This window comes from Schistocerca americana, chromosome 2 (genome assembly GCF_021461395.2).
Source record: "Schistocerca americana isolate TAMUIC-IGC-003095 chromosome 2, iqSchAmer2.1, whole genome shotgun sequence".
NCBI classification, from domain to species: Eukaryota; Metazoa; Arthropoda; class Insecta; order Orthoptera; family Acrididae; genus Schistocerca; species Schistocerca americana.
Window position 1 is genome coordinate 665,606,254 of NC_060120.1, and position 20,811 is coordinate 665,627,064.

General features: G+C 41.6%; 1 protein-coding gene across 1 annotated transcript in view; it reads left to right on the plus strand.

Annotated features, from left to right (window-relative positions):
* The first annotated feature begins 888 nt into the window (after window positions 1–888).
* LOC124595424 overlaps window positions 889–20,811 on the plus strand; it is a 37,212-nt gene continuing 17,289 nt past the window's right edge. Inside the window, exons 1-2 of the mRNA XM_047134160.1 lie at window positions 889–993; window positions 10,356–11,223. Coding sequence (XP_046990116.1) covers window positions 10,375–11,223 — 849 coding nt within the window. The 5' untranslated portion in view covers window positions 889–993; window positions 10,356–10,374. The remainder of the gene's footprint in view (window positions 994–10,355; window positions 11,224–20,811) is intronic.

The window sequence follows — 20,811 nt, forward strand, 5'->3', positions numbered from 1 at the left end:
TGGACTACATAAACCTCCAGAATAACAGTAAATATTTGACTGGTGAAGGGGTACGTTTCCAGTGTTCTTCTTTATTTGAAAGAATGGCTGTGACAGCATCTGTGACTGTTGAGGGATATTTACGCTTTTTAATGTCACGACTCTAGTCCATAATCGTCAGTCTTCTACGTTTAAATTTAATTCGTGTGAGGCGTTTAGGACGCCTTAGTTGTTTAGTACATATTCTACATAAAATTTCTTACAGGTAAGCTGTAAGGTACATGAAAATTTGAAAGTTTCATCTGGCTTATGTAGTAATGGACCGAGACGTCACAGTTTGTGCTATGTTTGTATCCATATAATCGGAAACGTATAGGAGATGCTGTAAACATTTTGTGTATGTTATCACATAACAAAGAATACAGAAGACCCCATACAGGTACTTTCGCCTGCAAAGTAATATGCCTTGACCATAGTACGCTTATGCCAACAATGGTCATTCTGTCCGTAGGGCTGGGAAGATGTCACTGAAGACAGAAGGATCATAGATAATTGATTGTTCAAGTACGCCGATTGCAGAAAAGACAGCGCTTCATAGAAGGTGAGAAGTCTAGGATCTACCGCACAAGACAAAACCAATAGTTAAAACAGCAAATCAACACGCAGAAGAAGACCCTTACTGTTTGCACACAATAAAATAGCGTTGTTCAGTGAGCTCTGATTTCACAAGAGAGCGGAAATCGCAGCAACGGCGCGGTTTCGCAGAAGCCATGACCGACCATCACCGAAGGTCGTCGGCTACGCGAGAGCAAGGCTGCGAGTTCGCAGAAGCCACGGCCGAGCATCGCCGAAGCTAGTCGAACACAGCCGATGTCATTTGACAAAAGCGCGATGCGAGACCATGCGCACTTTTGTATTCCGTGCAGTGGTGCGGAAGCACCACGCTATCGGCGATAGCTTGTCACTGTTGGCTGCGTACTGCAGCGTCGTAAGATCATCTTGACTACTTTCGCGGTGAGTAGAGCGGACTTCAGTTAATGTTGATTTTCATACGAATGAGTGAGTGAGAGTTAGTGTAACATATATATGATGTGAAGCAATTAAATAGCTCCAATAAATTAGCAATGCTAATACAACGTTCCTCTTATGATATAGGAGATCTTAACACTGGTGAACTGATGTATTAAATAGTTTACTTACAGCATGTGTAATGAACTTTTCGTTAAGATAATTTGTTATAAAAGAATAAAATGTCATTTTTAAATTTTGAGTAATCTTAAATGTAATGAATCTGAATCATCCTCTCCATTTTGGCAAATTCGTTGATCACTAGGTGGTAAATTTCAGGTTAAGACATCAGCTGGCTAAATTTCAATTTAAGACACGAGCTGCTGCAGGAGATACTTTTCAGTTGACAACAGAGCTAAGTTTGAAAGCCTTTCTAGAATTTGTGATCTATGTACATAGTTCTTTATCCTTTTTAGGGTTGAAAAACTTCTCCCACCTGACATACTGGATTCAGGAATAGCCAAAATAAGTTCACAGCATTTAAAGATGTCGTACTGTGCTGTTCGGAGTCCTTTTAACTTAATAAACCTCAATAAATCTCCAGCAATTTTATGGTGCATTTCGTCTTGAATATACATAACCACTACTTGTGCCCTGAAGCAGGAAAAATTAAAACTGATCCGTAACAGTCCTATAGTGATTGAAACGCAAATTCAGGGAAAACTGTTTTATATTGATCAAAATTATGCACGTTTAAAACTTCCAAAAATGAAAAGTATTCCACGTTACTTAATCATCTTGTAACTGCCCGAGTAGTGTCAAAAAATTTGCAATAGATTCCTCTAAAGTTTGTTTCCAATCTGATTTTAGCATTATGGCTAGCACATCTAATTACTTGTTAATCCATCCGTTGGCCTTTAATTACTCTTCACCGTATTCTTTCAAATCCTTCAAATTTGGTCTTCAACGTTTCTTTGAATTCATTAATTTTTTTGTAACTGATATCGTGTGCTTTGGCTGGAAAAGACATCGAATAATGCATCAGTGAGACGGAAAATAGGAGCATAATTACGAAAAAGGAAGTTGAAAGTGAATCATTACTTCATGATTACCAGTTCACGGGCAGCAGTAAAGGCATCTTCGTCCCACATCTCACGTGGAGCTAATGTCTTCCTCACAAGTGAAACCGGTTCACTCCGATAGTCGCATAAGTTTTTTACAGAACGAGGCGCAAGATACCATCAAGTGGCAGACACTTCTTTACTTCCTCATCTAGAGCTCTGGTTCCTTTGGTTTAACTTCGAAGGCAGGGAGACTAGAGTGAAAGAAAAAAATCCGGATACTTTGATGTTTGGTCCAGCTAGTGATAGCACTAAATTCAGTGGGTGAGCGAAACAGTGAACGAACGTTGCAATAGGAAACGTGATTCTGCCGTAGATTGCAGTCCAATCAAATGACCAGCCATGACTCCAGCTCCATCATAACTCTCAGTCGTGAATCAGTTGTACCACAATACAATATGGTTCCATGGCTGTTCTGTCTTCAGAGATGTTTATGAATTCTAAGCATCTTTCATGACGTTCACCATAGCTATGACTTAATGAAAGACTGAGCCTCTGAGGAGTTACAACCGTTACGCCATGTAGACTAACTGAGACAAAATTTGTTTCTCTTATTTCTTATTTTATTCATGGGCGTGTTTCAAACACAGGCAATTGAGTCATTTTGTATTAGATTTGACACACTTGTAAGCACGGAAGAATTTTCTAAATTATATTTCAGTTTTTCGTGAAACTCAGTGAGTAGCTGAATGATTTCAAGGCAATTGCCTTTATTCACAGACCCAGGCCTCAGAACGTCATATCTTGCCTTGACAAGAACCGAACTAAGTACATTAAGCGCATCGTTAGGTCTCTTTTCTTTCGTACTGGATTGTTAATGTTGTAAATTATGAACTGCCTTGTGCTCATCCAACATTCGACCAATTCTCGTCTTCGCGTATGTTTTTTTCATTTATAGTGGAGCCGGCCGTAGTCGCCCAGCGGTTCTAGGCGCTACAGTCTGGAACCGCGCGACCGCTACTGTCGCAGGTTCGAATCCTGCCTCGGGCATGCATGTATGTGATGTCCTTAGGTTAGTTAGGTGTAAGTAGTTCTAAGTTCTAGGGGACTGATGACCTCAATTGTTAAGTCACACAGTGCTGAGAGCTATTTGAACCATTTTTTCATAGAGGAGTGCAAATGGTTCTCAAACTGGTTGTTGTTCTTAATAGTTTTCGTGAACGTTAGCCACGTCGCAGTAGTCAACGCTATTCCAAACACCATATGCAAGATTTCACCTTAGTTGTGGTGATTAATTCAAGTGCAGGTCTACTATTTTGCCTCGTGTTCATCTTCTCTTGGAAACTACGCATGGCAAAGTTGTGAAGCAGAACCTCACAGATTGCACATTCATACGGACGATCTCCTGCTTGGGTTTCCGTGCCTTCTCTGCTTCGCACTACGATACGCCACTAGTTCACTTGCTTATCTTCTCGCCAACTGGAGTATACCAATGCGATATTCATAACTAAGTATTAAAGCAGTTTATATAGCACTGAGGTAAAGTAAAACTATGTACACAAACACGTTTCCCATAGTAATAAGAAGAGAGTATGACTTTTAATCCTTGTAGTCTCACACCAGTGACCGCAGTCGACTGACTATGGGACCTAGCGATCGGGATTGCACGTAGCGCCGCTTTCTGCTAGTCCAGCCCGCTTCCTGGAAGTCCTGCGGCCGCTAGTACAGACCGCTCTGATCACTTAGACAACAGGGGGCACGTTGGTGCCAAGTTCGCTAAGAATCATGAGACATCGTCAGAGCTAACTCAAAAATATTGTATAAAGTCGATTATGTCAACCCATGTTCTTAAACATTAAGGTTTCCGGTAGCATCGAGGTTATTCCTACACTGACGTGACAAATGTCGTGGGATACCCCCTGATATCGTACTGTACCTTTTACCTGGCATAGAGCAGCAACTTGACGTCGTGTGAACTTAACTAGTTCTTGGAAGTCCCATGCTGCCTCTCTAGCCGTCCATAATAGCGAAATAGTTGCCTGTGTAGGATTTTGTGGACGAACTGGCCTTTAGATTATGTCCCATAAATGTGCGGTGGGTGGCCAAATCAGTCGCTCGAATTGCACAGAATGTTCTTCAAACCAAGTGATACAATATATTGTCGTCCATAAAAATTTCATAGTTGTTTGGGGACTTGAAGTCCATGAGTAGCTTCACATGGTCTCCAAGCAGCCAAACGTAACCATTTAGGCTCGTCAGAAGTGTCATCTGGCACTCTTTCACAATAGTGGTGTCAGCTAACACATGTGATTGAGTAGTTATTAAATTCTCACGATTTTGTATAATCAGTTTAAGTAATATTGGAACAAAGTTAATGGAAAATAGTAAAATGTTAATTTAATAAATGCAGAAGTATGACAAAATAGGAGGTATTGGTGTATAATTGTTGAGGATATGAGGTTCTAACAAATATATGCACTGTGAAAAGATATAAAAACCACAAACAATCAAGAAATAAAATACATACAGATACATAGATTGCAGAGATGATAGCTACAGTGCAATTCTACTATCCAAGACATCGTATGCTGAAACAGCATGAAGCGTTTCAAAGTTGTTAATTCAGAGGTTCATTGTGAAAATGTTCATTCTCTGTGAAATAATAACTTCTTTGGTTTTAAAGGTTTTGAAACATTATTGTTTCATTGTACGTGTCTCATTTTTATGAGGTCGCAGATGTATTCAGATTTTCTTTAATACTTGTTTGTAAACTACTATAGATACTTGAAAGGCTGTAAGAATCATCTTTCAGCTTGTCTGACAATCAACATTTCTTGGAGCATTGTCTGTCCTCTTAAGCGTCAAAATTCCCCATGGTGGGTTTTTACCCATTTCTGACTAGGGTGTGTCTCCATATAATCTCCCAGGCAAGCAAGCAAGCAAATTCAGCTCTCCTCAGTACCAGTACTTCTGTCAATGGCCGGAATAAAAACACAAGAGAAATTTCATAGTTAGCCTGTGGGTGTGGACATGAATCCTCAAATAACTGTTGATGGACATTATTCACAAATATTTTGCGTCAGTGTTTAAACCGGCATTTTTGGTGACTTTTAGTTAGGGTATCATGTTATTCCATTTAGTCTCAAAACGCAAACTTGCAATGCTTTTTCAGAGAACAAGCTGCTTACCTACTGTGAAATGTGACTTTAAGAATGTGGCGAAACATGTACTTCATGGACGATGGAATCCTTCTCATTTCAATGTTAATATCCGTTGGCTTATAAATAACAGAATGCACGACTGGTGGGCACAAAGGGGTGGACCAATTCTTTTGCATCTGTGTTCTCGGGTCATAAACCCATTGGATGTTTACTTGTAGGGCTCATTTAAAGTTATTATGTATAGAATCTCGATACAACAAGCAGAAAGTCTGTACGCCTACACTGTGGAAGGCTGCTAACCCATATGTTTTACTCCAGGGGTACATCAGTGTACATCAATGTTGATACATGTATCAGTGCTAAAGGGGGGCACCTTTAGAGTTTCCTGTGTTTTCGTTGATTAAATACAGTGAGGATTTTGTAGAAAAAGAGCTGTAGCATGGAAATAAAGCCTTCCTAGACACCTTTCTAGACAACATGTTTAAAGTTGAAAAACAAAGAAACTGTGTTTTTGTTCTACTGATATTTCTTTATTTCGAATCGGTTTTCAGCTTATTACACCATCATCAGCAAATATATGACTAGCGCCCAAAAGAGACACTAGTCAGTAGGAAACCAAACGTAAGCAACAAGAGTACTATCAACAAAAATAGTATCTTTAGTTATTCCATTAGCTGAGGACTTTCAATTCGAGTGCTCATCACTCACATCATGCGCCACACATTTTAAATTACAGTGATGAATAACAGTTTATACGGTAGATGATATCAAAAACAGTACATAACGAAAACGCGAAGTATTAAAGTATAGTATGAATATAAAAAGGATGTAATGAGAAACGAAGTAAGGCATGTGACAATTATATTGTGATGAAAGTTTGTGGAAACGAATGAGACCATTCAGTTTGAGAGTAAGTGACTGGTGCTTAAGAGTGGGAATGTGCTCAGCTGTAATAAATTATTCAGTACTAGGTGGGGGTTTTGAAATAACTGCGAATTTACTTAAAGTGCTTCTGAAAGGCTAAGCATTCCCCTTTGTTGGCTTTGTGTGTGTGATCGGCGGCCAGCATGTGTCAGTAAATGTGGTGTCTGAATTTATGTAATCTCCAGCTTGTTCATGTTCCATCAGTTTATGTCTTATAGCCCCGCCTGATTGACCAATATGCAGTTTTTTATGGACAGTGCAATTGGTTTTATAAACTCTACTATTATTTAATAAATACGTTTTAACCTCGCTGTTGAATAATATGTAAAATAAAGTTTTATTGTTGCCAGATCTGAGAAATTTGGCAAAATTGTTGGATGACACTTCTTAATATGTGCTAGTAAACAACTTATTTTAGTTACAACTCTTACTGCATAAAAACATAAAGGTAGGGAAAGATTTTTCATCTTTATTTCTTTTGTAGAATTTTTTCAGGGCTGTTACTAGATGCAGTAAATTTATTTGTGCCTAATTTTCTTTGGAAACTCTCCCTTGACATTGCTGTGTATATGAACGATGCACAATGGGATAGAAGACAGCATATTTGTGGGTTACTGAATACCCATACCAACATAAAAGTTTTACAGTGTCTGTTTTTGAAGATTTTTTGTTAATTTTGAAACTATGTGTATTTGTAGTAATGTAAGAAGCTGATGGGTTTTTCACCAAGCTCCATGGTGAACTGTATGTTCACTGTTGTGAGCCTAGATGTTCTAGGGTTCTAGGAATGCGCTGAGCTATCTGGCTGTGACTGTACACAGACACAGTACACCGTTTACATGTCTAATCCACTAGTTAATGTTACACTGAGAGCTTCTTCATCTAGAAACAGCTTTTCTCAATGGTCTATAAAGACTTATGCTAAAAGAGGGCTGAAGGGAGACCACATTGCCAAGCCATGTAACTGTCTGTACAGAGATCCTAGAAATCGAAAATAATGTAGTTGTCAGCATGTATGGGCAGCCATCCTTATATCTTCTTTGACACCAACTTTGTATACTAGTTCTGTCAGAACTGGTGTTTGAAAATAAACTTCTAACATAAATACATCCACTTTTTTACTGTGTAGGATAGTGAGACTTTTAATTTTCTCAACAAGGTCCACTAAATTATAGTTCCAAAGGTGCATTTAAATTTCGTCTAGAAGAGTCATATATATTACGTTGTTGTTACTCACAGACTTCAGTATTATACTCAGAGACATTTTGTATTTTAAAATTGTGTGTATTCGTCATGAATTGTGTTCGATAGTATCTGTGTTGTAAACTGTAATTTAACACTATAATTTTCAATGTTTTTTGTACAACTTGAGTGATAAGCACTCGACGTTTCTTACCTAATGTGACGTCTAAAATTCTGCAGGTGTTGATAATACCTTTGTTCTAATGTTTGATTTTTAATGCACTAGTGTCGCTGTAAAATGCAGATGAGAGAGCGGATGGATGGAAAGAACACACTGAAGGCCTCTATGAGGGGGAAGACTTGTCTGATGTTGTGACAGAAGAAGAAACAGGAGTCAATAGGGAAGAAAAGAGGATCCACTATTAGAATCAGAATTTGAAAGAGCTTTGCAAGACTTAAGATCGAATACGGCAGAAGGGATAGATAAACTTTCATCAGAATTTCTTAAATGGCTTGGAGAAGTGGCAACAAAACGACTAATTTACGTTGGTGTGTAGAATTTGTAAGTCTGTCTATGTACCATCAGACTTTCGGGAAAACACCATCAACACAATTCCGAAGATAGCAAGGGCCGACCAGTGGAGAATTATCGCACAATCAGCTTGATAGCTCATGTATCCAAGTTGCTGACAAGAATAATATACAGAAGAACGGAAAAGAAAATTGAGGACCTTTTAGATGACGATCACTTAGGGAAGATAAAGATACCAGAGAGACAGTACTGATGTTGCGTTCGACAATGTTAAATAGTGTAAGATGTTCAAAATCCTGAGAAAAATGGGGATAAGATATAGGGAAAGAGGGGTAATATGCAATATGTGCAAGAGCCAAGTAGGGAACAAGAAGAGTGGAAGACAAAGAACGAAGTGAGGGGATTATTAATGTTGTAAAACAGTTCAGTCCAAACATCGAAGAAGCAATGACGAAAGTAAAAGAAAGGTGGGATTACAATTCAAGGTGAAATGATATAAATGAGAAGATTCACTGATGACATTGCTATCCTCAATGAAAGCTGAATGGAATGAACAGATTATTGAGCACAGAATATGGACTGAGAGTAAATGAAGAAAGGCGAAATTAATGAGAAATGACAACAGCGAAAAACTTAACAACAGGATTGGCGATCATGAAGTAGATGAAGTTAACGCATTCTGCTACTTAGACAGCAAACTAACCCAGGATGGACGGAGCAAGGAGGACATCAAAAGCAGACTAGTACTGAAAAAAAGGCACTACTGGCCGAGAGAAGTCTACTTGTATCAAACACAGGCAATAGTTTGAGGAACAAATTTCTGAGAATGTACGTTTGGAGCACAGCATTTTATGGTAGTTACACATGGACTGTGGGAAAACCGGAGTAGAAGAGAATCCTAGGATCTGGGATGCGGTGCTAGAGAAAAATGTTGGAAATTAGATGGGCTGATAAGGTAAGGAAAAAGGAGGTTCTCCACAGAATCGGCGGGGAAAGGAATATATGGATAAACTGTCAGGAAGAAGGAACAGGACGGTAGGACATCGGTTACGTCATAAACAAATAACTTCCACGGTCCTAGAGTGCGCTTAGAGGGCAAAAACTGTAGACGAAGTAGGTTGCAAGTACTACTCTGAGATGAAGATGTTAGGACAGCACACGAATTCGTGGCAGGCAGCATAAAACCTGTTAGAAGGCTGATCACTCAGGAAAAAAAGAAAGAAAGCGTGTCACTCGTGGACGCTAGGTACTTGTTTGCAGACAATGGTCTAGTAACGCAAAAAAAAGGTTGGAAATAAACAAATAGTAGATATTCAAAAAGAGTTTGATCGTTTTTCAACGTTAAATATAGAATTTCTCTACCAAGAATTGACGGAAGACTCCATAAATCTGACCACACAATATAATTTGACCGTCCATGCTTGAGGAATGTGTACTGGATGTTTGGCCGAACAATTTTATTGCACCCTGTACAGGGTGGTCCATTGATCGTGACTGGGCCAAATATGTCACGAAATAAGCGTCAAACGAAAAAACTACAAAGAACGAAACTTGTTCAGCTTGCAGGGGCTATGGTTGGCCCGCTAGATGGCGCTGCCATATCTCAAACGGATATCAACTGCGTTTTTTTAAATAGGGACCCACATTTTTTATTACATATTCGTGTAGTAGGTAAAGAAATATGAATGTTTTATTTGGACCACTTTTTGCACTTTTTGATAGATGGCGCTGTAATAGTCACAAACGTATAAGTTCGTGGTATCAAGTAACATTCCGCCAGTGCGGACGGTATTTGCTCCGTGATACATTACCCGTGTTAAAACGTACCATTTACCAGTTGCGGAAAAGGTCGATATCGTGTTGCGAAAAAAGTGGTCCAACTAAAACACTCATATTCCTGTACGTACTACACGAATATGTAATAAAAATGGGGGTTAATACTTAAAAAATCGCAGTTGATATCCGTTTGATCTATGGCAGCGCCATCTAGCGAGCCAATCATAGCGCTATCTGGTTTCCCCCTTCAAGCTAGACAAGTTTCGTCCTTTGTAGTTTTTTCGTTTGATGCTTATTTCGTGACATATTTGGCCCGGCCACTATCAATGGACCACCCTGTATATCAGTGCGCTGAAAACTAGCTGTTGGCTAGTGGGTTTGAGGACTGGATACGGATTCACACAAGTCTTCGGTCTGTCAGTACCTCTCCTCATTCCCCAAGCGAATAACAGCTCCCTTTAGAACCCAACAAGATTTCTAGCCTCCAACTCGGAAGAGCCAAATCACCTGGAACAAATCTCCCAACTAGTTACATGTCATACCTTGACGACTGGATTTGTGAGAGGGTGATATTTCTGGAACCTGTGAATCAATCTATGTAGCTCCGGTTAAGAGAGAAATGCCTACAGAACGCTGATTTCTCGCTTAAAGGTCCATTGTTGCATACTGTTACTGAAATATGTCTTTGGTTAACGACAAGAGATTTACTTTGGTATTCTTGTTTGTTTGCAGTCTTCATTCTGGATCAAACATGAGTTGTGCTGAACCTGAAAGTCCGCCCATTCCTTATTGGGTCAACAAGCAGTTCATAGAGTCTGTGCTGAATAATGGAAATGAGGGGACTGCGCTGACGGTGAAAATATTCGAATCTGACTCTGCCTCGAAGCGAGGCATGAGCTTCTCAAGCGACGTGATCAGAATTGTCGCGGCTGTCAGGTCTGGAGAATCCGACGCGTACGAAAAGAGGAGCTTCGTACTGAAGTACTTGGAGATAGATTGGGAAAGGGAAGACGTCCCAAAGGACTTCCAGACGGAGACAATGGCGCTGGATGAAGTGATGCCAGAGATACATAAACTGCTTAGGAGTGTGGAGGGCGAGGCGTTCCGGCCTGTGGCGCCGCTCTGCTATGTGGCAGGCAGCACGCCCTTCCCGTTCCTCGCCATAGAGGACCTCTCGCCAGCCGGCTTCAGCACGGCGGATGCTGCCCTCCCTCTGGACTACGAGCGGTGTGTAGCAGTGGTGCGCGCCTACGCCCGCCTGCACGCCGCCTCGGCGAGGGTCCTCAAGGACCGACCACACTACAAAACGCTCTTTGACCCAAAGGATACCATGAATGAGGGTATGCAGGAGTACTACAGGCAGTTCTCTGACCATCTCTTCAAAGCCGTGGCCCAGCAGCTTAGAGCTCACAATGGGTACGAAAGCTACGCTGAAAAGTATGAACGGCTTGCAGAAAAATTCACAAACGACTTCTTCAGCTACTGGAGGTCAACGGAAATAAGGCTGCCAGTTATTCTGCACGGCGACTGTTGGAAGTACAACTACATGTTTGCAAATGTGGATGGAAATAATATAGATGTTAGGCTCATAGATTTTCAGGTAAGTGCATTTCCTTTCCGTGTAACAGTTTGAGTTCGTTTTCTTCTATTCTTCCGAAACTTCATCTTCTCCCCATGTTTTCTTTTCCTTCCTTATGTCCAAGTTTTACTGACTTCTTATTTTTTTTCTGCTTTGCAAGCGTTGTAAAGTTATTATTCTCTGCTTAAAAATTTATTTCTGTTGTTTTGGATTCCTTGATACTTTTTCCTTGCTAGTCATTTTCGTATTCCTGTAGCCTAGGTGACTGTTATCGTTTTTGTCCAGAAATCAAGAAATATATGTTTGCCCATTCTGATTCATTTGAATGAGGTGTTCAAAGCAAGTTAACTTTCTCTTAGACTCAATTTCTGGTATCTTCTGTATATTTCGGACGCTCTAAATACTTCTCGCTTTCCAACCATCTATAATTTGCATTGCACACACTATTTTTCATATAATCGTCTCTGTCCTGTCCAACATACACTGCTGGCCACCGTAAATGCAACATCCTGAAGGAAGCATCCGAATCAAGTGAAATTTACACCATGGGTTTGCAGCGATGAGATATGCAACTGATTAGAATTTCAGCGCAGGCGCACATCACGCGCGCCTGTGGCGCCACCTCATAGCGCCATTTAAGGCTTGGTGATTTCGACGAGTGTACGTTCGGCACGTGTGTTTACCTTGTGGTTGTTTCACAAGGCGATCAGTTATGCCTCGTAGACAACAGCGAACATCGTTTGATCAAGTATCCGAGTTCGACAGAGGAAGGATAGTGGCTTACCGAGATTGTGGATTATCATGCAGAGAAATCGCTAGTCGTGTTGGACGAAACCAAACAACCGTAATGCGGATATGTGACCGTTGGATGCAGGAGGGTACAACGGACCGACGTGGTCGATCGCATTCACCTCGGTGCACCACTGCACGTGCTGATAGGCAAATTGTGCGCATGGCAGTGACGGATCGCTCAGTGATATCCCGAACCATAGCACAGCACATTGCGTCTGAAACGCATCATCCAGTGTCTGCGCGTACCATTCGACGCCGTTTACAGCAGAGTGGTCTGTCCGCAAGACGTCCATTGCTTCGTCTATCATTGACGCAGAACCACAGACGTCTCCGTCACCAATGGTGTGATGACAGACGGATGTGGACGGCAAAATGGAATGACGTTGTCTTTACTGACGAGGCACGCTTCTGTCTGCAGCACCACGATGGTCGGATTCGCGTGTGGAGACACCGTGGAGAGAGGATGCTGGACAGCTGCATTATGCACCGCCAAACTGGTCTTGCACCGGGTATTATGGTATGGGGCGGTATTGGATATTACTCTCGCACACCTCTAGTACGCATTGCCGATACTTTAAATAGCCGGCGCTACATATCCGAGGTGCTGGAGCCAGTTGTCCTTCCTTACCTTCAGGGCTCGGCCACAGCCATATTTCAACAGGATAATGCGCGACCACACGTGGCACGCATTGTCCAAAGGTTCTTCGTCAATAACCAGATTGAAGTGCTTCCCTGGCCGGCTCGCTCTCCGGATCTTTCGCCGATAGAAAACATGTGGTCCATGGTTGCTCAACGAGTGACCCAGATTACATCCCCAGCTGCCACACCAGATGATCGTTGGCAACGTGTGGAAGCTGCTTGGGCTGCTGTAGCCCAGGAACACATCCAACGTCTCTTTGACTCAATGCCGAGACGTGTGGCAGCGGTGATCTCCAACAATGGCGGCTACTCTGGCTACTGATTCTGGCAGGAACCACATGTCATAGAGACGTCTGTAAACGTAATCATTTGATACTTGGTCAACATGTTATCTACAAAATAAATTTTGTTGTGCTACCTCTTGTCTTTCTTGGTGTTGCATTTACGGTGGCCAGCAGTGTATAATTCATAGTTAAGATTTCACCTGTTTATAAACATTGTGGCCTTATCATTATAGTATAGTGATTTGGTGCAGTTTTTTTGTTTGTACATGTTTTCTGCTTCTTTCCTTAAAGAAGTGGTCATGGCAGGCTTTTAGAAATGAATCTCATTGTAGAATCAGGTTCCTTTCAGCCAGTCTCCACGTGAGCTGGGAACAGGGCAGTGGTATTTCATCTCTGGAATGCTGTGGAATGGTTGGTGACTCAGTGCTGTCAGCTGTCGCCACGGTTCTGTTTACAGAACAAGTCAGTGTCCAGGACGGTGGCTATGATGAACAAGTGGTCGTACCAGAGTATCAGATTTTGCTGCTTCTATGTGCTTTAAGTGCTTCTGTGTCAAGATGATGGGAACTTGACTCGCTAAACATGTAGCTGTGGTTTACATTTCTCACGTCTGAATTTACATGCTACATAATGATAACTGTTATCTTCACAACTGCTACCTCCAGTGCTTAGGACAGATAACATTAGAATGCCGGTTCCAGTGAAGACTGTGAGGTGTTTATGTAAATATAAGAATATTAAATCCAGATTGCTTAAAAAAGTCAGAAAAATTCAAGAAAGAATATGTCAGAAACGGTCTTATCCCAAATTATACAAAGATGGGAACAGGTGATCAGCAATCTAGAACAGAAGAAGTAATAATTTTAAAGCCAAGATACTGTGGGAACACACTGAAATTAATTGCTTTTGTGAGAAGAGAGATAAGATAACAAGATAATTAGACGTGTTGCTGGTTAAGACTTGAGATAAGCTGCACGAGCGCATTTGGGAGAAAGCGAAAAGTTAGGTTGACAATGTATAGTAGAAAGGATGCATTAAAAAGAAACTGAAGGGATAAGATGTTGCTAAAATTCGGTAAAATCGCAGGTAAAGCAGGGAGGGGAAAATAAACCACAAACTTTTACCTTTTATCCAAGAGACGCAAATCAGAAAGACACCGTGTTTAAAGAAGAAGAAAATATACTTTCAACCCTCGATCTTCGTAGCACGAGCAGACGCGCGGCGTACTTTGCACACATGCAACGAGCAGCTTTCTTCAAGTTAAACAACGCAGTTGCATCAGATCCCAGCCAGACGCTTTTTCGATTACTAATTATCTCATAGACAACAGCCTCATTGTGGGATTCTGCTGATAGCTCGGAGTGTGGGGCGTTGTTCTTGCACGTATCGCAAATGATTTCAATTTTTTTTCACCTAGCTCGCTGTTTATTTTATATTACTGCTGCGCACTTGGACACACAAAACAGTGTTAGTAGAAGTAATAATGAAGCAATAGGTACGGGCTCACAGTTGTAAAACAACAACTGAACGTAGCAAGACAACCTGACTTGCGGTTGGCGCACTTTATACACAGACGTGCCCGCTGGAGGGTTGAATGAAGGCCTGAAACAAAAAACTGAGCCACTGTTTGATAGTTTGACAAGAGAATGCAAGGATGACAATCATTGTTGCTAAACTGGCGGGTGACTTAATGAAACTTAATCGTAACGAAGTAGGGCATTTACGGCACAAGTTGTGCAAGGCCATGGAAATTTAATTAAGTAAATGGGAGAATGGTAGGAAATATCAGAAAAGTAATAAGGACAGAATACAATAAAATCCGTTAATCAGGAATGAACGGATGGTAGTAAAGTGATTGTTACTAAGGCAGATGGAGGGAACACTATAGTGGTTGTTAAGGAAGATGAATACATCAGGGAAACATTAGAATTTTTTGATAACAACGCCATTACTGAAATATCTAAAGAGTTAACGGTGAGTTTGTAAATCAGCCTATCAGACCAATCGTTAATAGTTAACAAGGTTACTACATAGGTTTTTTAGAGGTAACTACTCAGTGTGTAACAATATCGCCTTCGTTAACGAAATTAAAGACAAGCCGATCATTGATTCCTCCCAAATAGCCTCCCATCATATTAAAAACTGGTATTCTAACATTCCAGTAGATGTCAAAATTATTAAAAATAATGTACTCAAGCATGAAAAGGTCCATATTGGAAAGGACAGAGTTTTCAGAGCTGCTGGGCTTGTCACTTATTTCAACTATTTCTTGCGTAACACCCCAAAACGTGGAAAGGCTATGGGATCCAGCATTTTGGTTGGATATATTTATTAGCAATTTAGAAGAGAACGTTTTAAAATCTGAAAATTCTTTGATGCAAACGTTAGCATATTTTAAATGTTCTGCAGACGACACATTATTTAATAGTAAATTCAATGAGTGCCAGGAGAAAATCATCTTTACTGTGGAGCTCGAAAGTAATAATCATATTCAGTTCTTGGGCCTAGAGATAACTAGGAAAAACAGACGGCGTGACTTTAAGATATTCAGAAAGTGAGTAGCAGCAACAGATGTGATTCCTAATTAATCATGTCACCTGCGAATTAATAAAAATGCTGCATTTAGTAGTTTAGTACATAGAGAATTTAGTGCACCAGCGGATAGACCGAATGAGTGAAACATCATAAACAGATAGCAGAAAACAGTGGATACGATTTAAGTATGGTGACTGACCACAGGGAAACAGAAAACAGAAAAAGTAACTAGTGAAGGACAAAAAGATCGTTACTGTTCCATATTTTGAAGAAATCTCAGAAAAACGGAGGACTATATTCAACCATGAGCATTCCAAGCGAAAAATCCAGTCAGATAAAGTTTAATGCATGAGATCGCTAAAGGCAAAAGTAAATTAGAACAAGTCGGAGAATATAAAATATGGTGTGCATCTTGTAACATGAGGTAAACCGAACAGTAAGGATCATTCTCAGTGAAATGTAAAGAGCACACAGATGCTTCCAAACTTGCCTTTTATGCAATTTGCATGAAATGCTATGAGACGAAACGGCCATTTGGGTGCGCTGAAATGCATCTATATGGATATTCTGCAAATCACATTTAAGTGCCTGGCAGAGGGTTCATCGAACCTCCTTCACAATTACCTATTATTCCAATCTCGTATAGCATGCGGAAAGAACGAACACCTATACCTTTCCGTATGAGTCCTGATGTCCCTTATTTTATCGTGGTGATCGTTTCTCCCTATGCAGGTCGGCGTCAACAACATATTTTAGCATCCGGTCTAGATAGTTGGTGATTGGAATTTGATGACAAGGTTCCGTCGCAACGAAAAACGCCTTTCTTTTAATGATGTCCAGCCCAAATCCTGTAAAATCCTGTATCATTTCTGTGGCACTCTCTCCCATATTTCGCGATAATACAAAAAGTGCTGCCTTTCTTCGAACTTTTTCGATGTACTTCGTCAGTCCTATTTGGTAAGGATGCCACACCGCGCAGCAGTATTCTAAAAGAGGACGGACAAGCGTGGTATAGGTAGTCTCCTTAGTAGGTCTGTTACATTTTCTAAGTGTCCTGCCAATAAAACGCAGCGTTTGGTTAGACTTCCCCACAACATTTTCTATGTGTTGTTCGTAATTGTAATTCCTAGGTATTAAGTTGAATTTACGGCCTTTAGATTTGACTGATTTATCGTGTAACCAAAGTTCAACGAATTTATTTTAGCACTAATGTGGATGACCTCACACTTTTCGTTATTTATGGTTAACTGCCAATTTTCGCAACATTCAGATATCTTTTCTAAATCGTTTTGCAATATGTTTTGATTTTCTAATGACTTTATTAGTCGATAAACGACAGCGTCATCTGTAAACAACTGAAGACGGCTGCTCAGATTGTCTTCCAAATCGTTTATATAGATAAGGAACAGCAAACGGCCTATAACACTACCTTGGGGAAAGCCAGAAATCACTTCAGTTTTACTCGATGACTTTCCGTCAGTTACTACGAACCGTGACCTCCCTGACAGGAAATCACAAATCCAGTCACATAACTGAGACGATATTCCATAAGCACGCAATTTCACTACGAGCCGCTTGTGTGGTACAGTGTCAAAAGCCTTCCGGAAGTGCAGAAATACGAAATCGATCTGAAATCCCTTGTCAATAGCGCTCAACACTTCATGTGAATAATGAGATAGTTGTGTTTCACAGGAACGATGTTTTCTAAACCCATGTTGACTGTGTGTCAATAGACAGTTTTCTTCGAGTAAATTCATAATGTTTGAACACAATATATGTTCTAAAATCCTGCTGCATATCGATGTTAACGATATGGGCTTGTAATTTAGTGGATTACTCCTACTACCTTTCTTGAATATTGGTGTGACCTGTGCAACTTTCCAGTCTTTGGGTACGGATCTTTCGTCGAGCGAACTGTTGTTTATGATTGTTAAGTATGGAGCTAATGCATCAGCATACTCCGAAAGGAACCTAATTGGTATACAGTCTGGACCAGAAGACTTTTTTTGCGTGATTTAAGTTGCTTCACTACTCCAAAGATATTTACTTCTACGTTACTCATGTTGGCAGCTGTTCTTGATTCGAATTCTGGAATATTTACTTAGTCTTCTTTTGTGAAGGCATTTCGGAAGGCTGTGTTTAGTAACTCTGCTTTGGCAGCACTGTCTTCGATAGTATCTCCATTGCTATCGCGCTGAGAAGGCATTGATTGTTTCTTGCCGCTAACATACTTCACATACGACCAGAACCTCTTTGGATTTCCTGCCAGGTTTCGAGACAAAGTTTTGTTGTGGAAACTGTTATAAGCATCTCGCATTTCAGTCCGCGCAAAATTTCGAGCTTCTGTAACAGATTTCCAATCTTGGGGATTTTGCGTCTCTTTAAATATGGTATGTATGTTTCGTTGTTTCTGCAACTGTGTTCTGACCCGTTTTGTGTACCATGAAGCCTCCCACATTCACTACACCTTTTACTTCAGCCTTTAAGAAGCCTGTTTCGACAGCCAATCCTTGTATGCCAATGGAGGTTGCCAATGTCAGCACTAGTAGCTATGTTTGTCAGTGTACTTGTGAAGCTTCTGTTGCTTTGGAGCCCACATCCCCTCTGAGAATATCAAAGAAAGCCACTGTCACCACCATTGTGGAGCTGCAAGGCAGAACCTTTTAAAAAATCCAAAACTGCTGCGGTAGTCCCCACGAAGCTTCCACCACAGGCAAAACAGGCGGTAGAAGTCATTTGACGTGACGGTTCTGCTGCTTCTGCTTCAGAGTCAATGGAATTCGAAGTCAGCCCAGGGCAGCCATCTAGCCCCAAGGTTGACCATCTTCTGTAGGCTCCTTCCCCTGGTGGGAAAGACGTGGTGCAGGTGCAATCCCTGTGATAAATGGATTCCATACTATAGTGAATCATGAATGGATTCAGGACTTTTGTGGAGGAACTGAAATACGTGGCCCAGGCACAATTCCAATGCTTGTGTTTACAGAAAAGACATTTAAAAGCCACTGTTGCCCTTATGCTAACAATATAACCCTCCACCCTAATGACGACTTGATTGGGGAAAGGGCCAAGGGAGATGTTGCTGTCTTTGTCAATGACACGCATCACTCCTTTGCTCTCTCCTTGATTACTGACCTACAAGCAGTAACCATTACAGTTCATGGGAGACAGATGACTATTTGCTCCCTGTACTTACCTCCTTAAGATGCAGTAGACTCTGAGGCTCTCACATTCCTTATTGAACAACTCCCTTACCCATTTCTCCCGCTGGGTGATTTCAATACCCGTAATGTAATATGGGATTCAAACTATACTTGCTCCAGGGGTCGAGTGCTGGAGAACCTTATGACGTCTCAGGAGCTGTGCATCCTCAACAGGGGCAGTCCCACTCGGCTGCTACTGTGTCATCCTCAGCCATCGACCTCTCTTTTGGCTCTCCAGCCCTTGCAGACTCATCACAGTGTGAAGTAACTGTTGACGTTCAGTCCAGTCACCACTCCCCACTGTGGATTCACCTACTGGATGGGGAATTGCTTGAACAGAAGCCATCGAGATAGATGATCAGCGGGGCTAACTGTGTGCTGTTCAGCCAGTTGGCTGTATTTGAACATCGTGACAGTGTGCAGGAATGGGTGGACTATATCAAGCATGTGATCCATCATACCGCTGACTTATCGAGCCTAAAGTCTTCAGGTCATCTTAGGAGGTGGTCTGTACCTTGGTGGACAGCAATCCTTGGTGGTTCAGCAATCCGGCACAGGCAGGCAGCTCATCGACAGCTCAGCAGACAAACCCCTTTCGGATCTCGGGAGCCAAAGCTCCATACGCAATTAAGTAGTACAAGAAAAGGTGGCAAGCGTTCCTAAATTCCCTTTCCCCTTGTCCTACAAAAGTGTGGGAAGATATCCAGAGGATTTCTGGTAAACACAATAGCAGCAGTGCTGAAACAGGTGTATCTCCAAACAACACCCAGAGGCTTCGCTCAGATGATGGCTGATCATTTTGCGAAAGCTACAGCCAATGCAAGTCAGGATCCAGCGTTTCGTCGCTACCGTGCGAATGTATAGAGAGGCAAGTTGGACTTCAGATCCAACAATTCTGGCTTATAATCACCATTTCTCCACGTGAGAGCTGGAATTGACGCTGTCTGAGATTCTTGATACTGTACCCGGTCGCGACCTGATCCTGTACTGCATACTCCGACATTTGCTGGCAGTGTCAAAGGAAATCCTGCTCGAATATTTTAATTTCATGTGGCAGACAGGACATTTCCCCAGCTTGTGGACAGAGGGAATTTCGGTATCTATCCTCGAACCAGGAAAGGACTCCACATGTCATGTTACCAGAGTGTCACCTTAACGATCTGTGTAGGAAAGACTCTTGACCAATGGTTAACCGTCATCTGGCCTTGTTGTTAGAGACCAGGCTTTTTCTTACCCGCTCTTGGGGTGGATTTTGGAGATTTCGGTCCACTGTCCACAACCTAACCCTACTAGTGGCGACTGTTCAGCAGTCTTTACTACATAAACATCACTGTATTGGCACAATCTTCGACATCAGAAAGGCGTATGACACCACTTGGAAATATGGTTTGCTTTCGGAACTGCTTCAATGGGGCTTTTTGTGCCCCCCCCCCCCATCTTCATATGACTTTTCTTGTCTCAGCAGTTTTTTAAGACCTGAATTAGTGACACGTTGTCAGATCGTTTTAAACAGGAGAATGGTGAGGGTTCTCGGCCTTATTTTTTACTCTGAACTGTCGTGGTTACCACACTCGAGAGTCCCGATAGCGAGGCACTGAATATCTCAGAGTGCCTTAGTCACAGGTCTTGAGAAGGAGACAGAGCGCGTCTGCTCCAGTTTTATAGGGCTTTTGTGTGTTCACGGCTGGACTATGGGTGCACAATGTATGGGTCGGCGAGGCCTTCTAACGAAGATTATTGACGCTATCCACCATGAGATTAGGCTGGCCACAGGTGCTTACTGGACCAGTTCCACACTCAGTCTCTGTGCTGAGGGTGGGGAACCACCACTCACCATCCGCCGACAGCTCCTCACGGTGCATCAGGTATGATCAGCTCTGACTTCATCTGCATACCATACTGTTATTCTCCCGCTCTGGAACGCCTTTTCTCCAAACATCCACGAGCGACAGTGCCATTTGGCATCCGTGTGCAGAATTTGCTGGCGTCACTTGATGTGGAGCACGTACAGCCACTAATTCAGTGTTTTAACTGGCAGTCACTACCTTTATTGCAGCGGCCCAGGGTAATTTTCGGTTTAGTGCAGTGCAGGAGAGGCTACACTCCTACTTCCGTTTTTAATATATTTTATGACATTTTATATGAGCATCACTACTATG